Source organism: Trichoplax adhaerens, genomic scaffold (assembly GCF_000150275.1).
Source record: "Trichoplax adhaerens TRIADscaffold_11 genomic scaffold, whole genome shotgun sequence".
In the NCBI taxonomy this organism is placed as follows: domain Eukaryota; kingdom Metazoa; phylum Placozoa; class Uniplacotomia; order Trichoplacea; family Trichoplacidae; genus Trichoplax; species Trichoplax adhaerens.
The window spans coordinates 1,784,782-1,808,076 of NW_002060953.1; the positions used below are offsets into that span (position 1 = coordinate 1,784,782).

General features: G+C 30.3%; 3 protein-coding genes across 3 annotated transcripts; 1 reads left to right on the forward strand and 2 right to left on the reverse strand.

The window, feature by feature from the left end:
• Positions 1–158: 158 nt before the first annotated feature.
• On the forward strand, positions 159–3,862 carry TRIADDRAFT_64193 (uncharacterized protein; the record flags this gene model as incomplete). Its single annotated transcript, XM_002115503.1, has 5 exons — positions 159–1,867; positions 2,019–2,197; positions 2,833–2,889; positions 3,452–3,542; positions 3,742–3,862. 5 exons carry the CDS (start codon positions 159–161, stop codon positions 3,860–3,862), a joined length of 2,157 nt encoding a protein of 718 aa, XP_002115539.1.
• A 9,075-nt stretch (positions 3,863–12,937) lies between these two features.
• On the reverse strand, positions 12,938–14,362 carry TRIADDRAFT_59584 (uncharacterized protein; the record flags this gene model as incomplete). Its single annotated transcript, XM_002115621.1, has 3 exons — positions 12,938–13,275; positions 13,851–13,883; positions 14,071–14,362. The coding sequence occupies 3 exons, from the start codon at positions 14,360–14,362 to the stop codon at positions 12,938–12,940; spliced, it is 663 nt and encodes a 220-aa protein (XP_002115657.1).
• Positions 14,363–21,273: 6,911 nt separating this feature from the next.
• Positions 21,274–23,074, reverse strand: TRIADDRAFT_59585 (uncharacterized protein; the record flags this gene model as incomplete). The annotated part of the gene is made up of 4 exons (XM_002115622.1): positions 21,274–21,533; positions 21,898–21,963; positions 22,099–22,122; positions 22,732–23,074. The coding sequence occupies 4 exons, from the start codon at positions 23,072–23,074 to the stop codon at positions 21,274–21,276; spliced, it is 693 nt and encodes a 230-aa protein (XP_002115658.1).
• Between the last annotated feature and the right edge of the window lie 221 nt (positions 23,075–23,295).

The following is a 23,295-nucleotide window of genomic DNA, read 5'->3' on the forward strand; positions in this document are numbered from 1 at the left end:
AAGGAGCATCTACAGCTAAATTAAAAGAGGAGTTAAGTGAATTGCTTAAGGCTATTCGCTTCTGTATCGATATTAGAAAATTACCGGAAAAAGAGTATCTACAAGCATACATAAAGGCTCTAATGAAGGGCAAGTGTAAGAATGACTTCATTAGAATCATGCTTATCGGACCGGAGAATGTTGGCAAGAGTACGATCCTGAGAATTTTAATTGAAGCAGAACAAATACTTGATTTACCATCAACAGAGGTATTAGATAAACCTGAGAAAGTGCTCAATATTGTCACTTTAAAGCTACAGGATGGAGCAAAGCAAGATTGCAATAAACTTTATACAAAAAAAATCGATACCACTGTTACACCTGTTAAAGTGAACCAAGCTTATAAAGAAAGCAATCCTGTATCAGTATTGGGCAAAAGTAGTAGCGACAATGGAAATGATCAATCGGCTCAAGATGCCAAAACCAGAAATGAGATTTCTTCAGACATTGAGGACATTAAGGAGTTAGCTAAAGGGCAACAGAATCAATATCAAAGTCAGGATGAACATCAATACGGAACTTTTTGGGATTTTGGTGGCCAACGTGCGTACCAGCTAACACAGGAACCCTTCCTTTCTGGTAGCTGTATTTATATTTTAGTCTTTAACATTGCTGAAAGTATAGATAGTAAAGTATTAAAACGAAATAAAGAAAGGACAGGCGATACCTATCTTGAAAGATATAAAGAATGGCTCACATCCATTATTGGCGACAGCGAAGAACGGCCAGAAGTAGAAGTAAAGACTGAACCATATAAATTTCCAGTTGTTATTTTAGTGGCTACCCATGGCGACAAAATTAAATGTGTCAAAGATCGAAAACAAAAATATAACAAATTTCGAAATACTATATTGGAAGCGCTTCCGTCCTATTCAAAAAATATCTGCTCTAGCAATATTATTTTTGACCGCGGCCAAGAAGATAACAATAAAAACAATAAAGAATGTCGTACAAAATTATTAAATTATATAAAATCTTTTACTGAAGTTTTACCCTTCGAAAGTAGAGAGATTCCAACCAAATACTATTGCATGGTTAATAACCTCCATAGCAAGAGAGACAAAGTTAAGAATATTATGACTATAGGCGAAGTCAAGAGATTGGCAATGGATTGTCAGCTTTACGAAGAAAATACAGATTGTAAGAATGTTGATGGCGATCTAAGAAACATGTTAGAATATTTACACGAAATTGGCGAATTATTATTTTGTCGTGTGAGAACTGAAAAACACATTATTGTTACCGATATACCATGGTTAATTAAAAGTTTTCGTAAAGTAGTCAAATTGATAGGTAAGGATAATGTCAGTAACGGCTACCTATTGGCATGCTACAATAAGGCTGAAAAGGAAGGAAAATTATTGAAAGGCGTCATTGATATGGCACTGACAAGCAAAGATTTAACTAGCGGTGCATCAGAAGCCTGTGAATTAACTAAAGATGAGAAGGAACATATACTGGAAATTATGGAGTACTACAACATAATTTGCCCAATTCAAACAGTTGAACAAACTGATAATGCTGTTTATATTGTTCCTTGCTTAGTGACTCCTGGAGCATCAGGAACTATTGAAACAGAAGACGATATGAAAGAGTCCGAGTTTTTATTCATAAAATGTAATGAAAAGAAATTACCTTTCATATCTGATGGCATATTCTATTGCCTTCTAGCGGCTTGCCAAACAGTGTGGAATAATAACGACGTCATAATAAACTATAGATGTGCGCGGTATTATGTGAAGGAAGGCAAGTACTTTATTATTGTTAGAGAAGATCTTGTATTAGTTTGCAATATCAATATTACGTATCAAATGATGATAAATGGAAGGTTAGAAAAGAAGAATCTTGTATTAGTTTGCATATCAATATTACGTATCAAATGATGATAAACGGAATAAAAGAAATGTTAGAAAAGAAATCGTAAAACAGAGACCGCAATCACTTATAGTGAAAAAACTTCAAGAAATTATCAAACGCAGGATGCCTACATTTCTGGAAAATGATTGCTTATTGCATATAAAGTGTTCGAGTAATACCTGTAACCAATATATTGAGCTAAGTCAAAACGATCAGGATGATAATGTAGAAAAATCATGTAAAAAGTGTAATCGTTCGCCGGATTTGAAATCGTTAGATGACTGGGGAATGATAAAAGAAGGTAAGTTACTAAAGTGTTGCCTACGTGACATAGAGATTGATGCATCAATATCATACGGTTTTTTTGTGCTATGATCCGATTTAATATTAATATCGTATCAAGAAAAACAAAAAAATTGCTCTTTATTTAATAACAAATACTGCAAAATTATAGTCAGAAAGTTGTAGAATATTAGTATGTCTACTGCTTCAAAGTAAACTGGTGCCACTATATATTAAAATAGCTACGGCGCCTGTAGATTTATTTTGCTAATCAGATACTTCATGAGGCGGAATCATTGAGCAGAGAAGAGTTGTAGCTAATTAATGAGCAGTTCTACATTAATAATTTAAATCATTCTATTTCCAAATCGTTCTGATAACTAGCTCGGCACGGTAGTTATTTATTACATTTTAAGAGTTGTGATGCTCAAACATTTCAATTTACTTTGCAATTTTATTCCATTACTGGGCAGAGATAGTAAATTTTATAGCTATCTAGGAAATAGTACATTAATATCTACAAATCATATTTATTGCTCTACACTGTACAAAGCCCATATTAGTCTCAGGGACTGAATTGACGTTAACAGACGGAAACAAATTAAATAAATTCTTATAAGCAGTTTAATTCATTTCTTGGTCATTAAATTATAGGTTCGTCGACTTCCAAACGTGATAAAGCTACAATATCAGGAAAGCAATCAGCTACTGGTAATTGATAAAAGTTGTTTTCATATTGCCGGATTTTTCTAATTAATGATAGCAAAAAGAAGCTACTATCTTATTCTTCTGCAAATTCATTTTAGCATTATCTTTGGGTTTAAAAGTACAAGAGACCGTATACTTAAAGAACCATAAATTCAGTATTGGTATTTAACTACATTACGTTATTTTCCCCATTATTTAATAGTCATTCTTGTATGAGTAGTAAAACACTGGCTGTTGTCTATTTACAATAATACTATAACATATAGTAAGCCTCAGTATCCTAAAGTGAAGAATGAGTGATGTAAAATGGTTTCGTACCATGCTCAAGTTGAATGGTTTATTAATACAGTATTTGCTTGTAAAGCTTGTAAGATTGCACAGATTAATTATATTATAGACATAATACTGATGGCAATACACAGATTTAATTCGATAATAAATTTATATAGAAACTTACTATAATTTTGTTGATGTCTTCAATTGTAGAATCGGTAGGCATGAATAAAAAGCACCGTGACATACTAAGAAAATATAGATCGAAAATTCTTTGCAATGTGAAATCTAGCGTTGAACCGATCACCCGAAAATTTATATTCAAAAAGCATCATTACTGAAAACCATAAGGAGGAAATATTTGCCGAAAAAACTAATTCCAGGTAAGAATGAATGTAATTTATAACGATAATAAAGATTTTGTAATGTTAAATTTTATTCTAGCAGTTGTCTTTAGAGTAGAACGACAACTATTGATAAATATATATATATGAGTAGCTATCATAATTTAAGAAATTTTCATGTATTTATTCGTTAAATAAAACTTTTGGTCTCATCTTTTACCTTTCCTTCGTAATACAGGCAGTTATCAAAACTACTAGATATTTTACCCGAATGTGGATCCAAAGCATTTAGAGGCTTCGTTAAAGCTGTTCAAAAATGCAATAAAGATCTAGGAAAACTTTTAGAAGAACATATTTGACAACTGGTAATCAATTGTTATAGGAAGTTAATTTGTTTCAAATGATGTAAAAAACTTCAATTATTGAATTATTTCGAAATGCTTTTATAATTATGTAATGTATTACGAACACTATTTCTATAGAGGAGACCACAACTATCTTGAGTAACTATCCATAAGTAGGATTAAACTTCCTTAAAGTTCAGAATAATGCTATCGTCAACTTAAAGCCATATGGTTGGCCAACCTTTTTCAGCAGAAATATGAATATTTTACGTAGTTGGCAAAATTTTAGTTCGATAATTGTAGGCCAGATTAAAAGTAACAGATATAAAAACTGTTATAATTTTCTTAAAGTATAAATAGAGTTAAAAGTTCTAGAATTTTGAGTATTACGATGTAAAGTAGAACAGAAGAGCTGCAAAGCATTAATTTTAAAAGCATCGCTAACAGTTAAGATTTTACCCCAACAAAAGTAGGTAAAAACTTCGCAAAAGGAATAAGCGTACGTAGAAATAGCATAATATTTTGTAATGAAGGTTAATTTTTTAAATTCTCCTTCAATTTTTTGTATTGTGATTATTCTAACTTACTTTTTGTATCGTGATAAGTATTCTAGCTTTAAAAAATATGACTTATTGGGTTGAATATAACAGTAGATTTTACTTAGTATCTTAGTATATCGTAAACCCTATTGTTATATTCGGGTTAGAATTTATAATAATCAGTAGCATAGTGTCCGTTAAGAATCAGATATTGTGAGTTTGTAATTCAAGCGATGTATCTAGTTAATAAAATGTATATGTAGTAATTTTAATCATTAATTATGGCAGTAGAAGTCAACTGTATTTTTTAATTGCATATGTAGAACCCAAACGTTATATGTAGAAATGTACAGTTTCAAGCTAAATTATCTTTATCTTAATTTAGCAGTTTTCGGGAATCTAGGGTATAAATTATCTTATCATATGTGTTTGATTGCTAGTTTAATTTGGAGTTGTAATGTAACTTAGTATTGCGATTGTAGACTGTTAGCCATGTGTAGTATAATGTACGGTAGATATTTATTCTAAGAGATGTTTGGTAGCTGTAACTATAGACTGTAGTGGTAGAGACTCTATGCTAGAGTACAGATGACTATATACAGTAAGCTGTTGAGTTACTAATATGGCTATAGGTAAAAATAGAACTGTAAATCATATATTAGGATATGGTTAATTCATTGTACTTTGGCTGATGTGAATAATGTCTACGTAAGTACTGTAGTCGTATCCATATTGGATTAATGATGGTCCGCAGTAGAATAGTCTTACTAAGAATAATTTAACTATGTGTAAAATAAGGTAAAAGGTTGCCATGCGGATTGTAGCTGCGAATGCTACGAAAAGTATAAAAGCATGCAACTTTAGATTATTCTGTTAGTTCGTTGTAGAAGTCTTTAGTAGTAGTATTCGGCTAGAGTAGAGCTGTATGTAGTTAATCTTTGTATAAGATTCAATAAAGCCCTTATTTTTCTAAAATTTGGAATTTCGTGATTGGTATATATCACAGGGGTATATAAGTAAGCTAAGTTAACACAATAAAGAAGTTCTTAATCACCTTAGCTTGTGTGCGTCACTGTATCGCTATTCTCAAAGGTTCTATTAGCCAGAAATATAACAGTTAGGAACCTATTTTATGAACAGATTTCAAAGGGCTTCAAATTTTCAAACAGCTTGAGCGTGGTTAGCGGCACTAACCACTATGCCTGCACATGAATACTTACCGTTATTGATTTTAGTTCAACCACTTTGCATTAACAGTAAACCTATCCTGATCTGAGAATTAACTGTGCTATAATGGTATAGTAACCGATGAGAATACTTTAAAGTATACAAAGAATCCTAGAATAAGATAAAAACTAAAAGACTGTAGTATAGTCTAGAGCTCTAGATATTGACCTAAAACATAAAAATACTATTCATTCAAATAGTTTTCGTGATAGGATGGAACTAAGGTTACAGAAATACGATACACTCTATGTTGCCAAAATTAATGTCTTCTACTACTTAAGCAATCATCTATCAAATTGGGTATATAATATGTTTGACTCTGCACCCATTAGAGCCTTATCGCTGTCAATATCTTATACTTGAAACATATTCGCTCATCTATAGTCATAGCCTAATACGATAACACTTTAAAAAAATTGCACAGTAAAGCTTGATAAGCGCTAAAACAAGTTGTGTTATTGAATTGTTAGTAAAACTATTTCGATGGCAATACTGGTATTCTAATCATTTTCTTCGTGATGGCCTCGTATAATTCATTTAATTACGTAATTAATTCAGCCGTTCATATTTTTTGGACAAGGATTTTGATGTGCATGAATCTGTTTATATAGATATTGAAATCTTTTCCTTTAGATGAGATTAAATGATTCTGAGGTCTTATATCTTCAATAATGACTATAAAGACTGCTACGATATCCTTGTTATTGTCATTGGCGAGGCTATTTTCCAAAGAGCAATTCTTTGATTCGATATATTTCTTACTCATAAATGGCACCAACACCTACAGAAGATAATAGTGAAAAAATAATTAATTAACTGTCAGAATGAAACTATTATCCTAAGGTATTAATCTGCTTTTGATTTAGCTTATCATATCAGCTTAAAATATTACCATAATTAGTTTTACTTCTGTGTGACTTGAAATGAATACTATTCAGCTAGTAAATATTACTGCTTTCATTATATCTGCAATTAATGCTATCTCAAATTTATGATTAAAGCTATTCCTTATACTTCTGCTTAAGAAAATGTAGCTGAGAATGTAGAGCGTAAAAGCGAACTGAATGAGTAAATATGAAATCGTATTCTACATATCCTATTTTCGGCCATATAGCCTAATGATAATTATTCGAACAGCATGATAGTGTGCTTAGTCTTTGCGATATTCAGCCGGTTACTTGCAGTTATAGCGTAGTAATAAATAGAAATGAACGATAAAAAATAAGCTTTTATACCCTAGATGATCGAATAGCTTTAGTGATTTCCTATAAAAGTTCCATTTCTGCAATGCGTCGGTCGTTATCTATCCAACAAGTAATTCTTTTACTTTCCAGAAATTGTTTACCTAAATTACGTCTTTCTAATCAGCCCAGGTATAGCTAAGAAACACATCTAATAAACAGATAACATCACTTTTACTGAATACTCTCAAGCTAACGAAACATTCATATATCTTAATCTTAGCCTTTATCGAATTCTGCCAGTTTACCGTAGCTATACTTTGTTTAATTATTAACTGCAGATACTTGATCATAAGTATTCTATCCAGCTAATAGTATAAGCATTTGATAAAGAGAATGCTAAACATTTATTAAAATGAAAAATTGCAACAAAAATATGAGTAAATTATAAGTGAGTTACTCTCAAACTGCTCAGTTATTAGCTAAAACTTTTCTCTAATCAAAGATTTTGCCTCATTAATTGACTAATGAGCTAAATACTTCTACAGATCTGAAAGCATTCTATTTTGGCAAGTCATCAATCATCTTGTACATATTTAGTTTCAATGAGGTTGCTCTTACATTTGCTTTATTCTATATGTAAAAGTATTACTGACCTCTTTTCATATTTCAGGCGCTGTAGATATTTTAACATATAGTAGTACCTGTTTATTTTAAGGCAGTAAACATGCTAATCTTCAACAACTTTCTGGCTATCATTATAGACTATTTTTTGCTCAATATAAACAATTTCTTTCTTGTTTTTCTTAATCTTGCTAATGTAATAATTCCAAGTGAGATATAGCATTTGAAGAGGAGTGGAGAATAGTCTTGAACTCAAGTCTGGCTAACAAACTGATACGCTTGTTTAATGTTTCAGCAATATATGTTCAATAGTATACCGTATGCAGTTATGATTTTAATTGCATTCAAAATCTTATTAAGATAAGAAAATTAAGGTAAAGCCAGTATTTCTAAAATGATTACTACGAAAATTACGTCTTTTACACGATACTCTCTGAGCCATCAATGTAAACTAGCGCTCATAAGCAGTATCTAATTGCAATATATCATTAACATAGAGCGTTGGATCAAAAGTTCTATAAGAGTGGTGATGCAGTAAAGTGTTAATACACTCTTAAGGTTTTAATTCAAAAATTAACCTTAGTTACTCATACTTTGTACATCCTACTTAAGCCTATTTCTATATCCTAAGCTATTTGATTTAATTTAGCTTTATTCAATTAAAATAAATTAAGATCTCATTTGGCCAATTAAAAATCAAATTAAGTAATTAATAAAGACTTATCCTGTTATTATAATTTGTTTTACTTTCTTTGTGTGCTTACTGAAATCATTTCATGACGCTTCGATCATCTTAAACAGTCGATTTAACTAATATATAGCTTTATTGTAAATGATCATTAAAACGTAACTTAAGTTAGTAATGATATCGCAGCGATAATTTACAATATCCAAAATCACTAGCGTTGCAATTAGCATCATCATTGCTGGCAGTAGCTAATATCTACTTTTTCTTCTATGATTTATAAGACTAGACACATATACAGCAAGATCTATACAGTCTTCTACGAGTTAACGATATAGATTACTCTGATGTCAAAAACTTCATTTTAATTTGTCTCAAATTTCTTACTCATAAAATATATAAATTAAATCAAGCTTGAACAACTACTGTGGGTCAAATAAGCCTTACCAATATCAACGATACTTTTTAGCTTATATTGCACTCCTGATCGTATGTACAAAATAGTGAATTTACCGAATATTGCGATTAAATTATCAACAAGCCTCTAAACACCTGACAGTTCGATTGAGTTTTCATGGCGGACATCTGAAATAATCTTTCTATCTTATATTATTTACACTTTCAGTATAAAGTTCTTAAAGACTTGCAATGAAAGTCTGTTGTATTACAATAAAGCAAAAATATAATAAATTGGTATATTTATACAGCAAATACTGATGAAAGACTTTAGTCAAAGATGATAGTGAGACTCTCCCTCTCCCTTTCATATTATGACACTATGCAACTAACTCACTTTATTCTTTAGCTAAAATTCATTTCATATGAGGTAAAGACTTTTACAGTTGTTGAATCGCAAAGATTTTACGACATATATCAGTTTTAAAACAAGTAGAAATGCAAATTTATCATAATAATAATAAAACTAACCAAATCACCTTGTAATAAAATGAAAAGTCCAGAGATCAAGCCACAGAACTTTAAGAAACTTTGACACCAAAAAAATTTGGAGAAATAATCGAACAGCAATTTATTACAAACAAAAATGGATAGAAGTATAAACCGAACAACCTAACAAATAGTTAACTTTAAGTATTAATAAAATAAGTGACGGACTTATAAACTGTCAACGACCAAACAACCTTTCAAATAGAAGAACATTTTAACATACGACAATTCGATCCCGAAGGCCTTTTAAATTTAACAAGTTCTTCAAAACAATCTTCTTCTACTCTCCCTCTAAATTTTTCGAATTGCACTATCATTCATAAGCTTCGTAGAGCCGTCTGAGGTATTTAAAACTAAACATTCGCTAACTAATCGCTCTTCAGATCCGTTGTAGAAAGCTACTTTGCACCATTTAAGAAAACAAAAATCATTCAAAGTTCAGACACAATTTACCCTACGATTCCCTTACAAAATACTATAAAACCAACAAGTTAACTATAAAATAAATCAAACTTCACTTGTAGCATAATTTCTATCATTAATACATTATAAAAGTCTAAAAATTAACCTTTAAACATCAAAATTTAGTCATAAAAATAACAGTCTACTACTTAACAATCAACACAACCTCTGCCAATTTCCATCTTCTTTTCTATTTTCCTAATTAAAGTTTCCGAATGTGACTTTCATGTCACGTTATAAAATTCTAAAGTTTCAAATTTATAAGAAAAAGTTGAAATTTCATAAATCAACTCTGACGATATTTTTCATAAACTAAAATCCAAAAATTAAATCAGGAAAATTATGCCGGACATAAATTAATACAGGAAAATTATATCGGACATTAATCCGACCGGTTGCGGAATCTGAATCCGAAAAATTCGGATTTTATAAAGATCACAGTAATCGCTATATCGTTTATCAAAAAATTTCATATGACTATTACGACTACTTTTTTGACATTAGTATCGCTGAGTATTGCCAGTCGATGTTTTGGCGTCAGATTGTACGGTAACTGTACGATTATAGACTACATTACAGTACTTTACTGTCATGTCATAAGTCCCCTTTCTCTAAGGATAGAGTTTTGTTACCAGGTCAAATTCATTTAGAATTTGAATAGACGATCAAACGCCCTTTCTTTAGATTAGGCCTTCGCTCTAGGGCTACTTCTATAGTAATTTATAATTGCTATAATACCTTGTAAAATAATGAAGAAGAAAAGATGGCGACATGATGATTTGGAAGGGTAAAACTTAAAGACACTATCACTTTCTAGGTATTTTCTATGGAAAAATAATACTAGTTACATACTAAAAGCTATAAAGGACTCTACTTTTAGTCCTTTGCTACAACTCTATTTGTTCACGATGGAATTCCTTTACTCTTGCAAAATGGTCATACCAATGTACACTATACAATTTTCTTCTATTTTTTGTCCAGCGATAGTGCCTGCGTAGTTTTTCATTCACAATAGCTTTCAGTTACTTTATTACAATTAAATTACTAGCTATTACAATTACATTGTTAGTATAAAGCATTAATTACTGCAACTGACTATCGATTTTTGCTCTTCTGAAGAACTTGTACCACATTAGTTCTACTGTAGTACGAAATTATTACATATATTAATAAATCTACTGTGGAAGTGGATCTACGTTTAAGGGATTTTGAAAATTTATTAACGCCGCAATCCATATTTTATTTTTTAGAAGAATCCAAACTACTTGTTAAAGTAAAATAGTTTTTAAAATATACGACGTAATTCAAATTTTAGTTTATTCGGGAAATCTTTGTTTCCGATTATAAATTTGGATGATCTTTAACAATAAATTGATGCCGAATATTTGTGATTAGTTATAGATGAATTAACTTAGCATTTAGCTACATTTAATGAGATAAACAGAATTGCAATGAATAATATTTTTCTTCATTCCTCGAAAATTTATTTACGACATAAGTATACTAGCAGTTACGGCAATAACAGATAATCATATTCTTTATCATTTATTTAAGCAATTTGAAACTTTGAAGACTACAGGTTCTTATCGTCTTATTCGTTTGAAAGGTCTAAATCTGTTAATCTTAAATAAAAAAAAAATCCAACTAAATTTAAGTCTAAAAGTTTAGGAGAAATGGTGCAAAGTAATCCTATCCCTAAATTTATCTACTTAATGGCGTAATTGTATCTCCTTTTATGCATAACAAGGTAAAATCAACCTTAAACAGCACAAGAATAGCTAGTATGGCTTAAAATACCCTAGGACATTAATGTTTATAGTCAGTATATGAGAATTTAAAGCTACAGCGCTAAATTCTACCGTAACTAATCATCATTTTGAAGCGATGGTAATTTATGACTCCAAAAATCCTTGTCTGGATCTTTGTCAAACTGTAATTTCGTATAATGTGGTCGTATTTGCAGTTGTTTAATTTCTTTATATCTAGCTTACATATGTATACTGAAAAGTTTTCTAAATTTTAACATTAGAAGGAGCTGAATGATGATACATAGTCAAGTTTTTAAGAAGTATTAGCCAGTCCTTTCGAAATATGTATTTTATACTTTTGATATTATTAAAATGTAGTATCTCATAATCAATTAGACAGGCTATATTTTAACGCATCTAGTAACCCATGCTGTATTTAATTTTATCGCAATGATCATATAAGTATTTGATGACTGTCCCATCTTCGCTTGAAATTTAGCTCGGCAGTTACGAGCTAGGAATTGCGATATCACATGATTAGGTATTAAAACAAGAATTTAGATCCATTATAAACAGTACATTTATCACTTGATCCATTTTATTATTGAAGCTTTATGCGTTTAAAGGGAATATGTAATCGATCTTAGAAAACACCGACAGCTGAAGTTTTCTTTCAAGATTTTATAGTAATACTGTATTATCAAATACTTCTACGTAAGGACAATCATTTAAGGGAATTAGTTCCAGTTATCAAAAATAATATATGGAACACGGAGAAAATTATATATTTTTATTATCTAAACATTGGCTTTTGATTTTCTTTTAGCTAATTTTATTTATGAATATATCTTACGGGCAAAAGTTGATGTGCCGAACAATCTAATTTACTTATTACTTTAAGAGCTTCAATTCACAACACTCCGGGAAAAAGAGTTCTTATAATTTCGCGAGTTCGTTATCACTGATTGATCATCCTGGAAGAGTTTCACTGTTTATTCGAAAGAAAAATTATCATTAGTAATTCAATCAAATTACTGAATGCCATAAGAATTTTTAAATTTATGGAGTTGATTCTATTGCTAGCATTCATATTATCATTAAAACCCCAGTTTTATATTATTAACTAGTGGAACTCAAGCTCGTTATATTTGGCATACTGTATGCACTTTTACATTTTACTATATAATTTGACATCAAGTTTACTAGCTATTGCGTTTTTTCTAAGATTTACTGCAACACACATAGTTGGAAGAGTTCACTAGAGCTTGAGTACTGAACTATGCACTATCATAGATATTACTTCCTTTATAAGTAGAGAACAATGAAAATAACGTTCTATAGCGGCATACTATAAATACTGAAGGACATCTTTCAACATCAATCAAATAGATAATTTAGGACGTCAATATTTAAGTAAAAAGTCGTTGCAGTGTTTGTGCTATCTAAATCCTAACCTTAAAATTGCAGTTAATTTTTAAGTGAAAATATCAAAGTCTATAGTGATTTGCAAAAAATCATATAGATGATGTAAATCAGTTATCAACTTAAGCATACTAAATCAAGTATGAAATACTACTTCGTAACACTAGTACACAAGTTACTATTACTTAATTTTCAGAATATGATCGCCAATTTTCGAATTGCAAGGAACGAAATACATAGAAATAAAATTATGAAAGCTAATACAAGAATGGCTTAACGCTCACAAATTTATCCGCAATGTCTGTCCTTTCAATCTCAATAAGCGCTTCCAATAAAGCTTTAGAGGTTGCAATATCTCTACCGACCATATTATACCATTTGTTTAAGACCGCGTATGCTCGATCGAAACCCGATGTTTGTTCCTCTTTAATAGTATCAGTATCAATGCTTTGGTTAAGTATTTTCCCTAATTTACTCCAGTCTTTACCAATTTTGTTAGCGACAAGGAAAAAGTAGTCCTTCACATTAGCTGAAAGTTCCGTTGCATTATATTTCAAAATAAGATTAAATTCATTTAAATGGTGTAGCGATATTTCTGTATGCGAGATTACACAAATGTACATTTATCCACTTAAACATCTCTAAGCATGCTATTAATCCTTATATATACATTGAGTTATATGAGATTAGTGATAGAATCTTAAAACTATAATTAATAGTCTACATTTACACCAGGATTACTCAGATTTACTCGTATTATCGTATTCTAACCTTTAAGTGTAGAGTCCACTTCCATCGCTGAATCAAACATACGAATAGAAAGCACGTTGAAATTGATAGACTTATTAGAATTTTAGGATGAATCGAACACTTTATAATACTTATTGTCTAATCATACTGCAGTATTATAACTTAAATTACTTTAATGAAGTACTAACCAACATCATTTCCTCTTCTAACTATGATCAGTAAGATAGTCAATGATAATTTTCATTCATATTTAATAAATCAGATCAGTATTAAAAATAGTTCATAGCATTTTTCCTAATTGGTACAATTTCGTACTATTAGGCTACAATAAGCATTATACTTGCTGTCAGTAGCTATCTCTATTTTTATTTCTTTGCTTGCAAAAAGCAAAGACAAAACAGGTTCAATGAATTAATATACCTGTTTTCTTAGGTACTGGATTGTTTAACTTTCCTGAAATAAAAAAATCAACTCGCTTAAGTATAGACTACTGTCACATAAAATTAGAAATTTCGATAACAAATAAAGATCAATCAAGTTAAGAAAGGCTAATTAATAAATGAATAATAATATAATAATTTAATAATATATTTTTGAATAGTGAACTCCAATAATACTGTTCATTTGAAGATTTTACTACCTCCAGCTTCAGCCTCTAATTTAGCTCCGAAAGCTTTCACTGCATTAACATTATTGTTTTTAAGTAAGCCGCAAAATAAGACGAAATCCTCTTCCGTACGTTGGTCCTTTAAGATTTTAAGTAGCTTTCCATTCATATCTTCCGTATCATCCAAGGCTCGGATAGCCTTTACCTGTTTTTGACTTAAAATCTTTTCCAGTTCGAGCCTTGTGAATAATTCTTCGATGGGAACAATTTTAAGAAATTTGTCACGATTGTTTTCTAATGCTGCCTGAATGTTTGGATTTTCCATACTGGATCAATAATGATTAAGTTTACGCTAGAAAATTGACCTTACGTGAATGGAAATAGAATTATTAAACTATGATTAATATCATTATGTAAAAGTCGAGCTAGAATTAATCAAAAGCTTGTCTTAAAGAAGATCAACTTCAAAAATTACTGCAACACTTCGAGTGAAAGAAAAATAATAGAATTGAAGTCTATTTTTACTCCTTTAGACCTATTTTGACTTTCTTCAATATATTTCCGTTGTACCTGCTATAAATTTGATGTCAATCTAGACTTAAGGCAAGAATTTCTTTCTTTCTCTTAATTTAGTCTTCTACTGTAAATAGTCACTCAAGTAAACGGTCTGTTGAAAGATTTGTTTTTTTTGTAAAATGGCCAAGCGTTATACGTACGTCCGTTAACGATAAGATGTGATTGCAACCACGTGTGAAACTAAAGGTTAATATTGAATGACAAATCCTAAAAAAATTTTCGGTCTTTAAATCTTATTCCGATATATGCTCAGGTCAATATCGACCAATCGCCACTGACCCATAATAATGGGGTACGGCAGTAACCACGTGTATAATTAAGTCTTAATATTGAACGACAAGTCCAGAAGAATATGCGGCCTTGATATTTTCTTCCAATTTCTATATTTAGCTTTATATCGATCTTTTGTTACAATTCCGAAATGATGGCTTCGAATCGCTTGATCATGTCATCGATTTCATAATGCTATTTATCTACGCAAAATCAGGAGATTTTCGAAGTGTATACAACACACAAATGACTATAATATCTATCTTAATTTCGATAGTATAGGTTATTACTTGATTAATAGGTCTAGAACTAACTATGCTAAGTGAGTGATGATTGATTAATTATTGCCGCAACCCGCCCATAACCGTACACTTCCGTATATGAATATTTGATTAGAATGATTATGATTAGGCGATTAGCAATGCTAATGATATGACATTATAAGAGAATAGATATGTCGCGTAAATGATTTCGGATTCATATATTCAAGGATTAACAACTAATTTGTAATAAATGTGTTCTTTCTGATTTCCTTATAATTCCGATCCCAAACGATTCGGAGCAAAACTGTTTATACGGGGCTTCTTGTTAACAAAAGTCTTCAACTGTAGACTGTAATCTCAAGTACAAAAGAAAACCTTATCGTGTTACTTCAACTACTTATATAGTTAGCTATTCTAGACTCGAAGATCATAAACAGGAATTACTGAATAAAATCTATTAACTGCTAGACCTAGTATAAGAACGAACTTCTACAATGACTATAGTCTCTTGCGAAACTTAAACTGGAATAATCTTTGTACTAGCGACTTGAACATACTTTTACTAGTTTTTACTAGCTCCATAATATAAGACACAGTATTGCAAACCACACAATAACACAACATCATTACAACAACTATTACGAATTACACTTGCACTGCTTCTAGGAATTATAGTCTTTTAAATGCTTAAATATCAACTCTAAAAAGAAGATTGTGATTGATAACTAACTGCTTAATTCTTTACGAGAATTCTAAAACTTAAATCAATTATTGCTAGCATCGTAAGGATCATTACAGCATCTGTATTATCAGTAAGCTGTTATTTTTATTGCAAAAAGTCTTACTATATCAGTAACCCATTGCTATGAAATGGAAAACAATGAACATTAAAAGTTGTATTAATTACAGCCAGTAAGGATTATTACAGTACGCATTTTTTAATTAGTTATTTTAAATTATCATTATCGCAGACAATTTTAATGTTTTTGTAACCAGTTTAATATTTCTAAATAAAAGTTAGAACAAAATGATATGTGACTTGCATACGTAGCAAGTGTTAGAGTTTACACGTATGTAAATATGTTATATAATAGTCTGTTTACGTTTTTACATCCCGTTTATATGCTTATATTGAAATGTCTATTATTAATTGTATAAAATTTCCAATAATTATTAGCATGAATAATACTTTTCTACGAACCTTAACACGATTATGTACAAAAATTTGAAACCATATTGTAGTGCTTGTCGATAATTACATATGATAGTACTCCATAGTATTTTAAAAAAACATTTCATTAATTAGGCATACAGTATTTACATTTAAGTGATTTACAGGGGTGCTTAACTGTTTTTTTAATTTATAATATTGTGATATATAACGATCACGAAATTCCAAATTTTAGAAAAATAAGAGCTTTATTGAATCTTATACAAAGATTAACTACACACAGCTCTACTCTAGCCGAATAATTCTACTATAGACTTCTAGAACGAACTAAACAGAATAATCTAAAGTTGCATGCTTTTATACTTTTCCTATATTCGCAGCGAAAATCCGCATGGCAACCTTTTACCTTATTTTACACATAGAAAAATTATTCTTCGTAACACTATTCTACTGCGGACCATCATTAATCCGATATAGATACGACTACATTACTTACGTAGACATTATTCACACCAGCCAAAGTACAATGAATTAACCATATCCTATATATGATTTACAGTTCTATTTTTATCTATAGCCTTATTAGTAACTCAATACCTTACTGTATATAGTCATCTATACGCTAGCATAGAATCTATACCGCAGTCTATAGTTATAGCTACCAAATATCTCTTAGGAAAAATATCTACCGTACATTATACTAAACATGGCTAACAGTCTACAATCACAATACAAAGTTACATTACAGATATCAATGATTACAGAACAAAACTTCCAGCTGTCATTAACATCATTACTGGAGTCGTAATCGAAACTGATAGAATGTAAGCTAAGTTTATGTTTAATTGACAGACAAAAATCTGTTTCTGAATTATAAGAGCTGTTAATAATCACTGTTTCATTCGGTAGTATCTATTTATTATTGAAAATAAAGCAACTTATTAAACCAATTTTAATAGTATTATTAAATACTCCAATAAATTTATTAATCCTGGAAAGATATCTGCAATACCGTCAACGAAATTTTAAGAAACATTTATCGCTACTTTACATAAATAGTTGATAATAATAATAACTGCCTATATTATCATTTCACAATCATATTAAATTTTCTAAATAGTGTCCATTCACTCCGTAATACCTCCAATAATTCATTTTATTACATTATCATTTATTAATAGAAAATTGCGATTGAAATTTTTCAAAGCCGACGTCAGTAAACTAGAAAAACAGCTAAAACCAACCAAAAATCTACAGTAACTCTCTTGATTGCTTAAAATTCGTTTTTTAATACAAACTATTAGTTAGTCTCTTTTTAGCTATCTTATCAGTTTTAATTCGGTCTCAATAGTTGTGTCCAAATTTGTGAGATAGTAAAACATTTAAAATTTCTGTGTACTAATAGATTTCATTGTCATATTTCAAAACCCCAACGACGTATATCTGTAGACCGTAATCTATATTAAAGTCAGAATTTCATGGTAAAAAATAAAGAAATAAGAAAGTTATAAGTATTGAATGCAGAATAATTTATCATTGATAAACACCTTGATGAATATTTAAAAGATAGAGAGATTCAATTTACACGTGCCAAATTATATATTCTTAGGCGATAAATATAACAGGTAAGAAACTATGGTGTACCAAAGTGTAACAAAAGTATCTCGTATCTATTTTATCTAATTTGAATCTAATTTTTACGAAAGAACCTACTCAGGTGATAAAGTTTTTAAAAAAGGACTCTTATTACAGAGTCTAAGAATACTCGAGTACTAATTAATTAGAGCACGAAACTAATCAAAAGTATTGTGAACTCTTAAGAAGCGCACTCAAGTTTCGAAGCTCATCTGTGCAGTTCTAAAATCCATTTTCATTTTTAATCTATTTAGCACAAAATAGAAAAAACTTTCACTTAAATAGCTAAATCATCGAATGCTTAACAGTATAAATCAATCTGCTTAACTAAATAGCATTACTCTTCTATTAACGTACACCCAAAAGGTGTTGCTTATATTCATATTAGCCGTGCATCAATTTAGACATTAGCTGTATTTATTATGCTAAGCTAACTAACTAAGTTTAGTAATCGACAAACTCTGATACTCGCATAGTAAGTAACAATCATCTAATGTTAGGGGCATGATAGCATCTGTTTATAGAAACCTAACTGTATCATACATAGCTATTAATACAATCAAATACAGAATGTACTGTATCACTATAGAAAGTTGCAATACAGAGTTGTCCAATTGCTTGTCACAAGACTGTATGCTACATCTAAATCAATTTTGTTTCCTGTTTGGTATATTATATTTTATTATAAAGTCATCAGCAAGAATAATAATACCGCCATTGTTAACGAACATATACAGGAAATTATAGAACTATAACAGGAGAAGAAAGAGTTATCTAACTGTTTAGTCAGAGAACATTATTTTACATATAAATTAATTTGACTTTCTGCTTATTAAATATAGCTTATGACCATTTTTATGAGCGAAATTAATAAATACTGCCATTATCGTTCACCTAATCGATCGTAAAGTAAACAGTACAAGTTCATATGGGTATATTACTCGAAGTATAGCGAGCGTGGATTTCATTAGTATTGAGAGTGACAGAACTCTAAGAGAAGAACAAGAAAAATAATCCGTGGTCTTGATATATATATACAGCTAATTGCCTCTATGCTCTGCAGCGCAAATAAACAAAACCTAGACCGATCATGTTTGTATATTTGATAAGAATTAACCGAAACTAAAATTTCAACCAATCTTGTGTCTGCCCTTTACTAAGGAATTTGATAAGAATTAACCGAAACCAAAATTTTAGCCAATCATGTATTTACCCTTTACTAAGAAATAAATAAACAATTCCGGTAAATCATCTACTTTTGAGTAACACAGCATTATCCACCTAACTGAAAAAACAGTCATGACAGTGAGTCATATTGCTTTCTTTTCTTGTGGACTTAAAGGTGCATACTCACTGGTCTTTAATATATGTGATATTTTACATTTATAATACCAAACGGCTTTTAATAGAGAATTTAAGCTTCGAATGTGCGTATTTGATAATTCAATCGTAATAAAATGATTGTTATTGAAATATGCTGGTAACACGGTAAATATGTTTATAACTACTGAAAGAGTATATAAGAAGGACCGTGATTAATAAAAAGTGATTCAGGTTAAGGCTAAGTTGTGTGACAGTTTTACATCGTATATGGTGTTGAGCGAGTTAGTACTTCCAAGGATTCCAGTTACTATACCGTAGGCTAGGGAAGTAGTTCAGTAGATTAAAGTAAAGTTTATTATAAGTACTGTGTTGTTTTCTTGTGTCACAAGGGTAGTTGTTGCAAGTTAGTAGTACAGTATATCGCCCTTGGTTTTTAACATACATGAATATAGGACTTTATACAGCATATATGTATTGGATAGACACGATATAAAGTAAAGAGTTTAATGCATATTGGTAATCATAGATAAAAATTTTAAAATCACAAATTCGTATTTAGATGAATATATCTACGAGTAATATCGAAGTATAACATTACACAAGTCATTGATTCAGCTAGTCTCATAAATTCATGACAGAAGTGCCTTTAACAAAACAGCCTCAGCTTTCTAAAGTGATGTATTGCTTGTGGAAAGCAAGCAATCTCCGCAAGGTTCGGAAGCTTTCGGACAACAGCAAACCAGTGCTTTAAGTTCGATACCACAATCATCAAATGCTTTTACTTCTTGTATAACTCAACAACCAGGTATAATAAGTGTAATCTATAATTCACCTACCGCTTAACCTATCGTTTATAAACGGCGACAATTAAATTGCAAAATGTCTTACAATGAATTTAAGTCAAATACGAACAATGATTAAGATATCATTATAGATTTAGATGAAAAAAGTGATTTCTAATCGATTGTACTTAATCTTTATGTTGCGTATATCATACCATTTACAACATTTTAAGTAGGATTTTAAGTCATTGTGAAAACTATTAATCTGCGTCAGCTATCTTTACGAGAAATTTTGCTGATATTATTCTACCTATTTATCAACGTTACTGAACTCTTCTGAGCATATCTTGTTTAAATTGCCAAAATCTTTGTACGTATTTTTAAAAATGTCTCTAAGCGAGCCTTAGTTAGCAACAACGCAACAATCGCAGGAGTTCATTCATTGCTTCTTTATGTCATTGCAATGTTTTCTGTTCCTTCACTAACATTTGCTTTTAGAGATTTATTGCTGTCTATGCATAATTATAGTGCTATTCTAATTTTAAATTTCAATTATATGCAAATAAAAATGAAATCTACGGAACTAAGATGTCTTGTAACTACGGTCACTATGGAGAAACTTTGAATAGAAATTTGGAGAGGCAATAGTATTATTTTAATCTGCTGCTGATTCATTATGTTATAATAGCCAAAGAAACTGGCCCTATTCACTTCTATTCGGCTTCTTTTCAGTGTAATGCTGGAGTAGAGTTGTTTTTAAGGATAAATCGCCTAGCCACCGTAGTAACTGGCGTAAAACTTAGGGTATTAATTCTAAAGGCATTTCATACATAGTATAGAGCAAGAAAATAAAACTGTCCTGAAGTAATGTATATTTATCCAGCTATCTATAATTGACATAATTCTTTCTTTATAGACAACGGAAGCATACTCTTATTACGGTACTCTAATGTTAAATTTAAATACTGTGTATTAATTTTAAACAGTTTTTTAACGTTATCTGATGAGATTAAAGAGTTTTAGACAATCAATATTTGTAAACTATTGGATTCTAATTAATCAAAGACAATTTGATATCAAATATTTTAGTATAAATCTTGACAGACAGTACACCCTACCGGGCTAGTTAAAATGTACTTTTATTCCGGTATACTAATGTTAAATTTTAAATAACATAATTGAGAATATAAAACTCAGACGTAAGCCTTTATTGCAGTTAAATATTTTGAACTTTATCTGCTATCAAATTTTGATTCATAGAGCGTAACGCCGTAATTACTTCAGCAATATCTGCGTATTTGCTGCGTTTCGCTTTCCAAAATTCCAAAATTTTGTATATTTTTTCATATCGCGAACAACTTCTTCCAGAAATATCCTCAATCTCAACTGTTTCCAATCTTAAAATAGTTCCCAAACGAAATACAAATTCGTTACGAAGTTCCTTCGCAATAACGACAAAGTATTTGCCAAATGGCTCTAAAGCAATACGAAAAGGTATTAAAGCCTAACGTATTAACTTTTACATATTTATCAATATAATCATTACGGTATTTACTTGCGTCATATAATCAGTAGCTAATGTTACTGTAGTAAAACGAATATCGCCTAAGTTTCTTTTAATCAGAATATCATCAAAAATTGTTACATTAGTTTAATATTATCAACTAAAGTGAATAATCAATCGAAACCTCTAAACTTTTTCATTACAGTACGGGTAGAAATTATCATTTTAATTTGCAATTTTGTATGCTATAGATGCAATATAGAAAATGAACGAAAATTAATTCAGTATTCAGGAGATTAAAAGTGAAAAAGTTGAAAATAAATTATATATGCCTACCTGGATTGTTATCACTTTTACTGCTATCTATTGGATGGGTTTGTTGAACGATACGAGAGGAAATAACTAGTTAATTATAGGACGATATGTTATGACATGAAGCTCAATACATGTAAAAGAGTGATTAATACCTGTCTGATAAAAGTAAACTTAAATTAAAGTCTCTCACTTTAGTAGCTATATTCAAAAGATGATTATTACCTGCATCAGCACCGATTCGATCCTCTAAAAAGGTAAATAAAAATTGCATAAGTTAGACCCCTTAGAACATAAATGTGCTGATGATCATTGATGAACAGCTTAAAATGAACTGATCATTCTAAAAAAACACCTTAAATACGTTATATATCTAGAATTATGTGCAGGTAGTCATTTCAAATGTGTCACTTGCTATTGAATGAATAATAAATAAAGACTAAATTTTTCTGGTAGACTAGAATGACGTCTCTAAGTATCAAATTAATGCAAATTTAATAAGTAATCATAGATACTAAATTTTACATCCATTATATTCTATTGCAGTAAGCTATCGCCGCTTGCCATTTAGTTAAGCATTTGAGCATATAAGAAAATATATCTTATACTTTACACGAATTCTGGATTTAAATCGCTTCTCGTCAGCTGTATATCAGAATTTCTATGCAAAATTGCACGTTATAGAAGGTTTATCAAATGAATGACTAACTACGAGAAAAATTCCATATGACAATTCATATACAGGAGCTGAATAAACTTGTATATGTAGAAATTCCGATACTATGTTTCAGCTTAAAATGGTTAGTACTTCTGTTTCGGGCTTAGCAGGTAAATTTTATTCAGCTCAGATAAACCTACCATTAACACTTGATGAGGCTTCTCCACTGTTCGAATCTATGGCTTCCATAACTTTCATTAGCTCCATCTCCAGTTCTTTACCGAGTTCCTGAATGGTTTGTACTTGACAATCCCGTAATATCTTACAAAACTGAATAATATCTTTATCCCTTCTCTTTTGCAATATTTCCATTAGTTCAAAATTTCTTTCTGATTCTACATCAATTTTACGCAAACGATTAGCATCATAGCTTGATAATATCTTCTCAGCGACTAATTCGTTAATAATTTCAATGGAAGGAGTCTCTTTGTAAAGTCTTCTTAAGTATTTTCGAAATACATTTCTCACTTTATTCGATATCATGCTTGATGTCTGTATAAATTCTAAATAAATGAAATATTAAAAGCTTTAATTAAAGGGCTAGCTTAAAGATAAAGGGCATATATATTGATCAAAATGCGATACTTTAAGAATTTACTTAGTAAATTCACGAGTTATGATGCCGTAAAATAATTATGAAATTATTATGAGCTGTAAACTTTAACTCTATATGTCTACCAACATTTATAAATTCATACTAATTT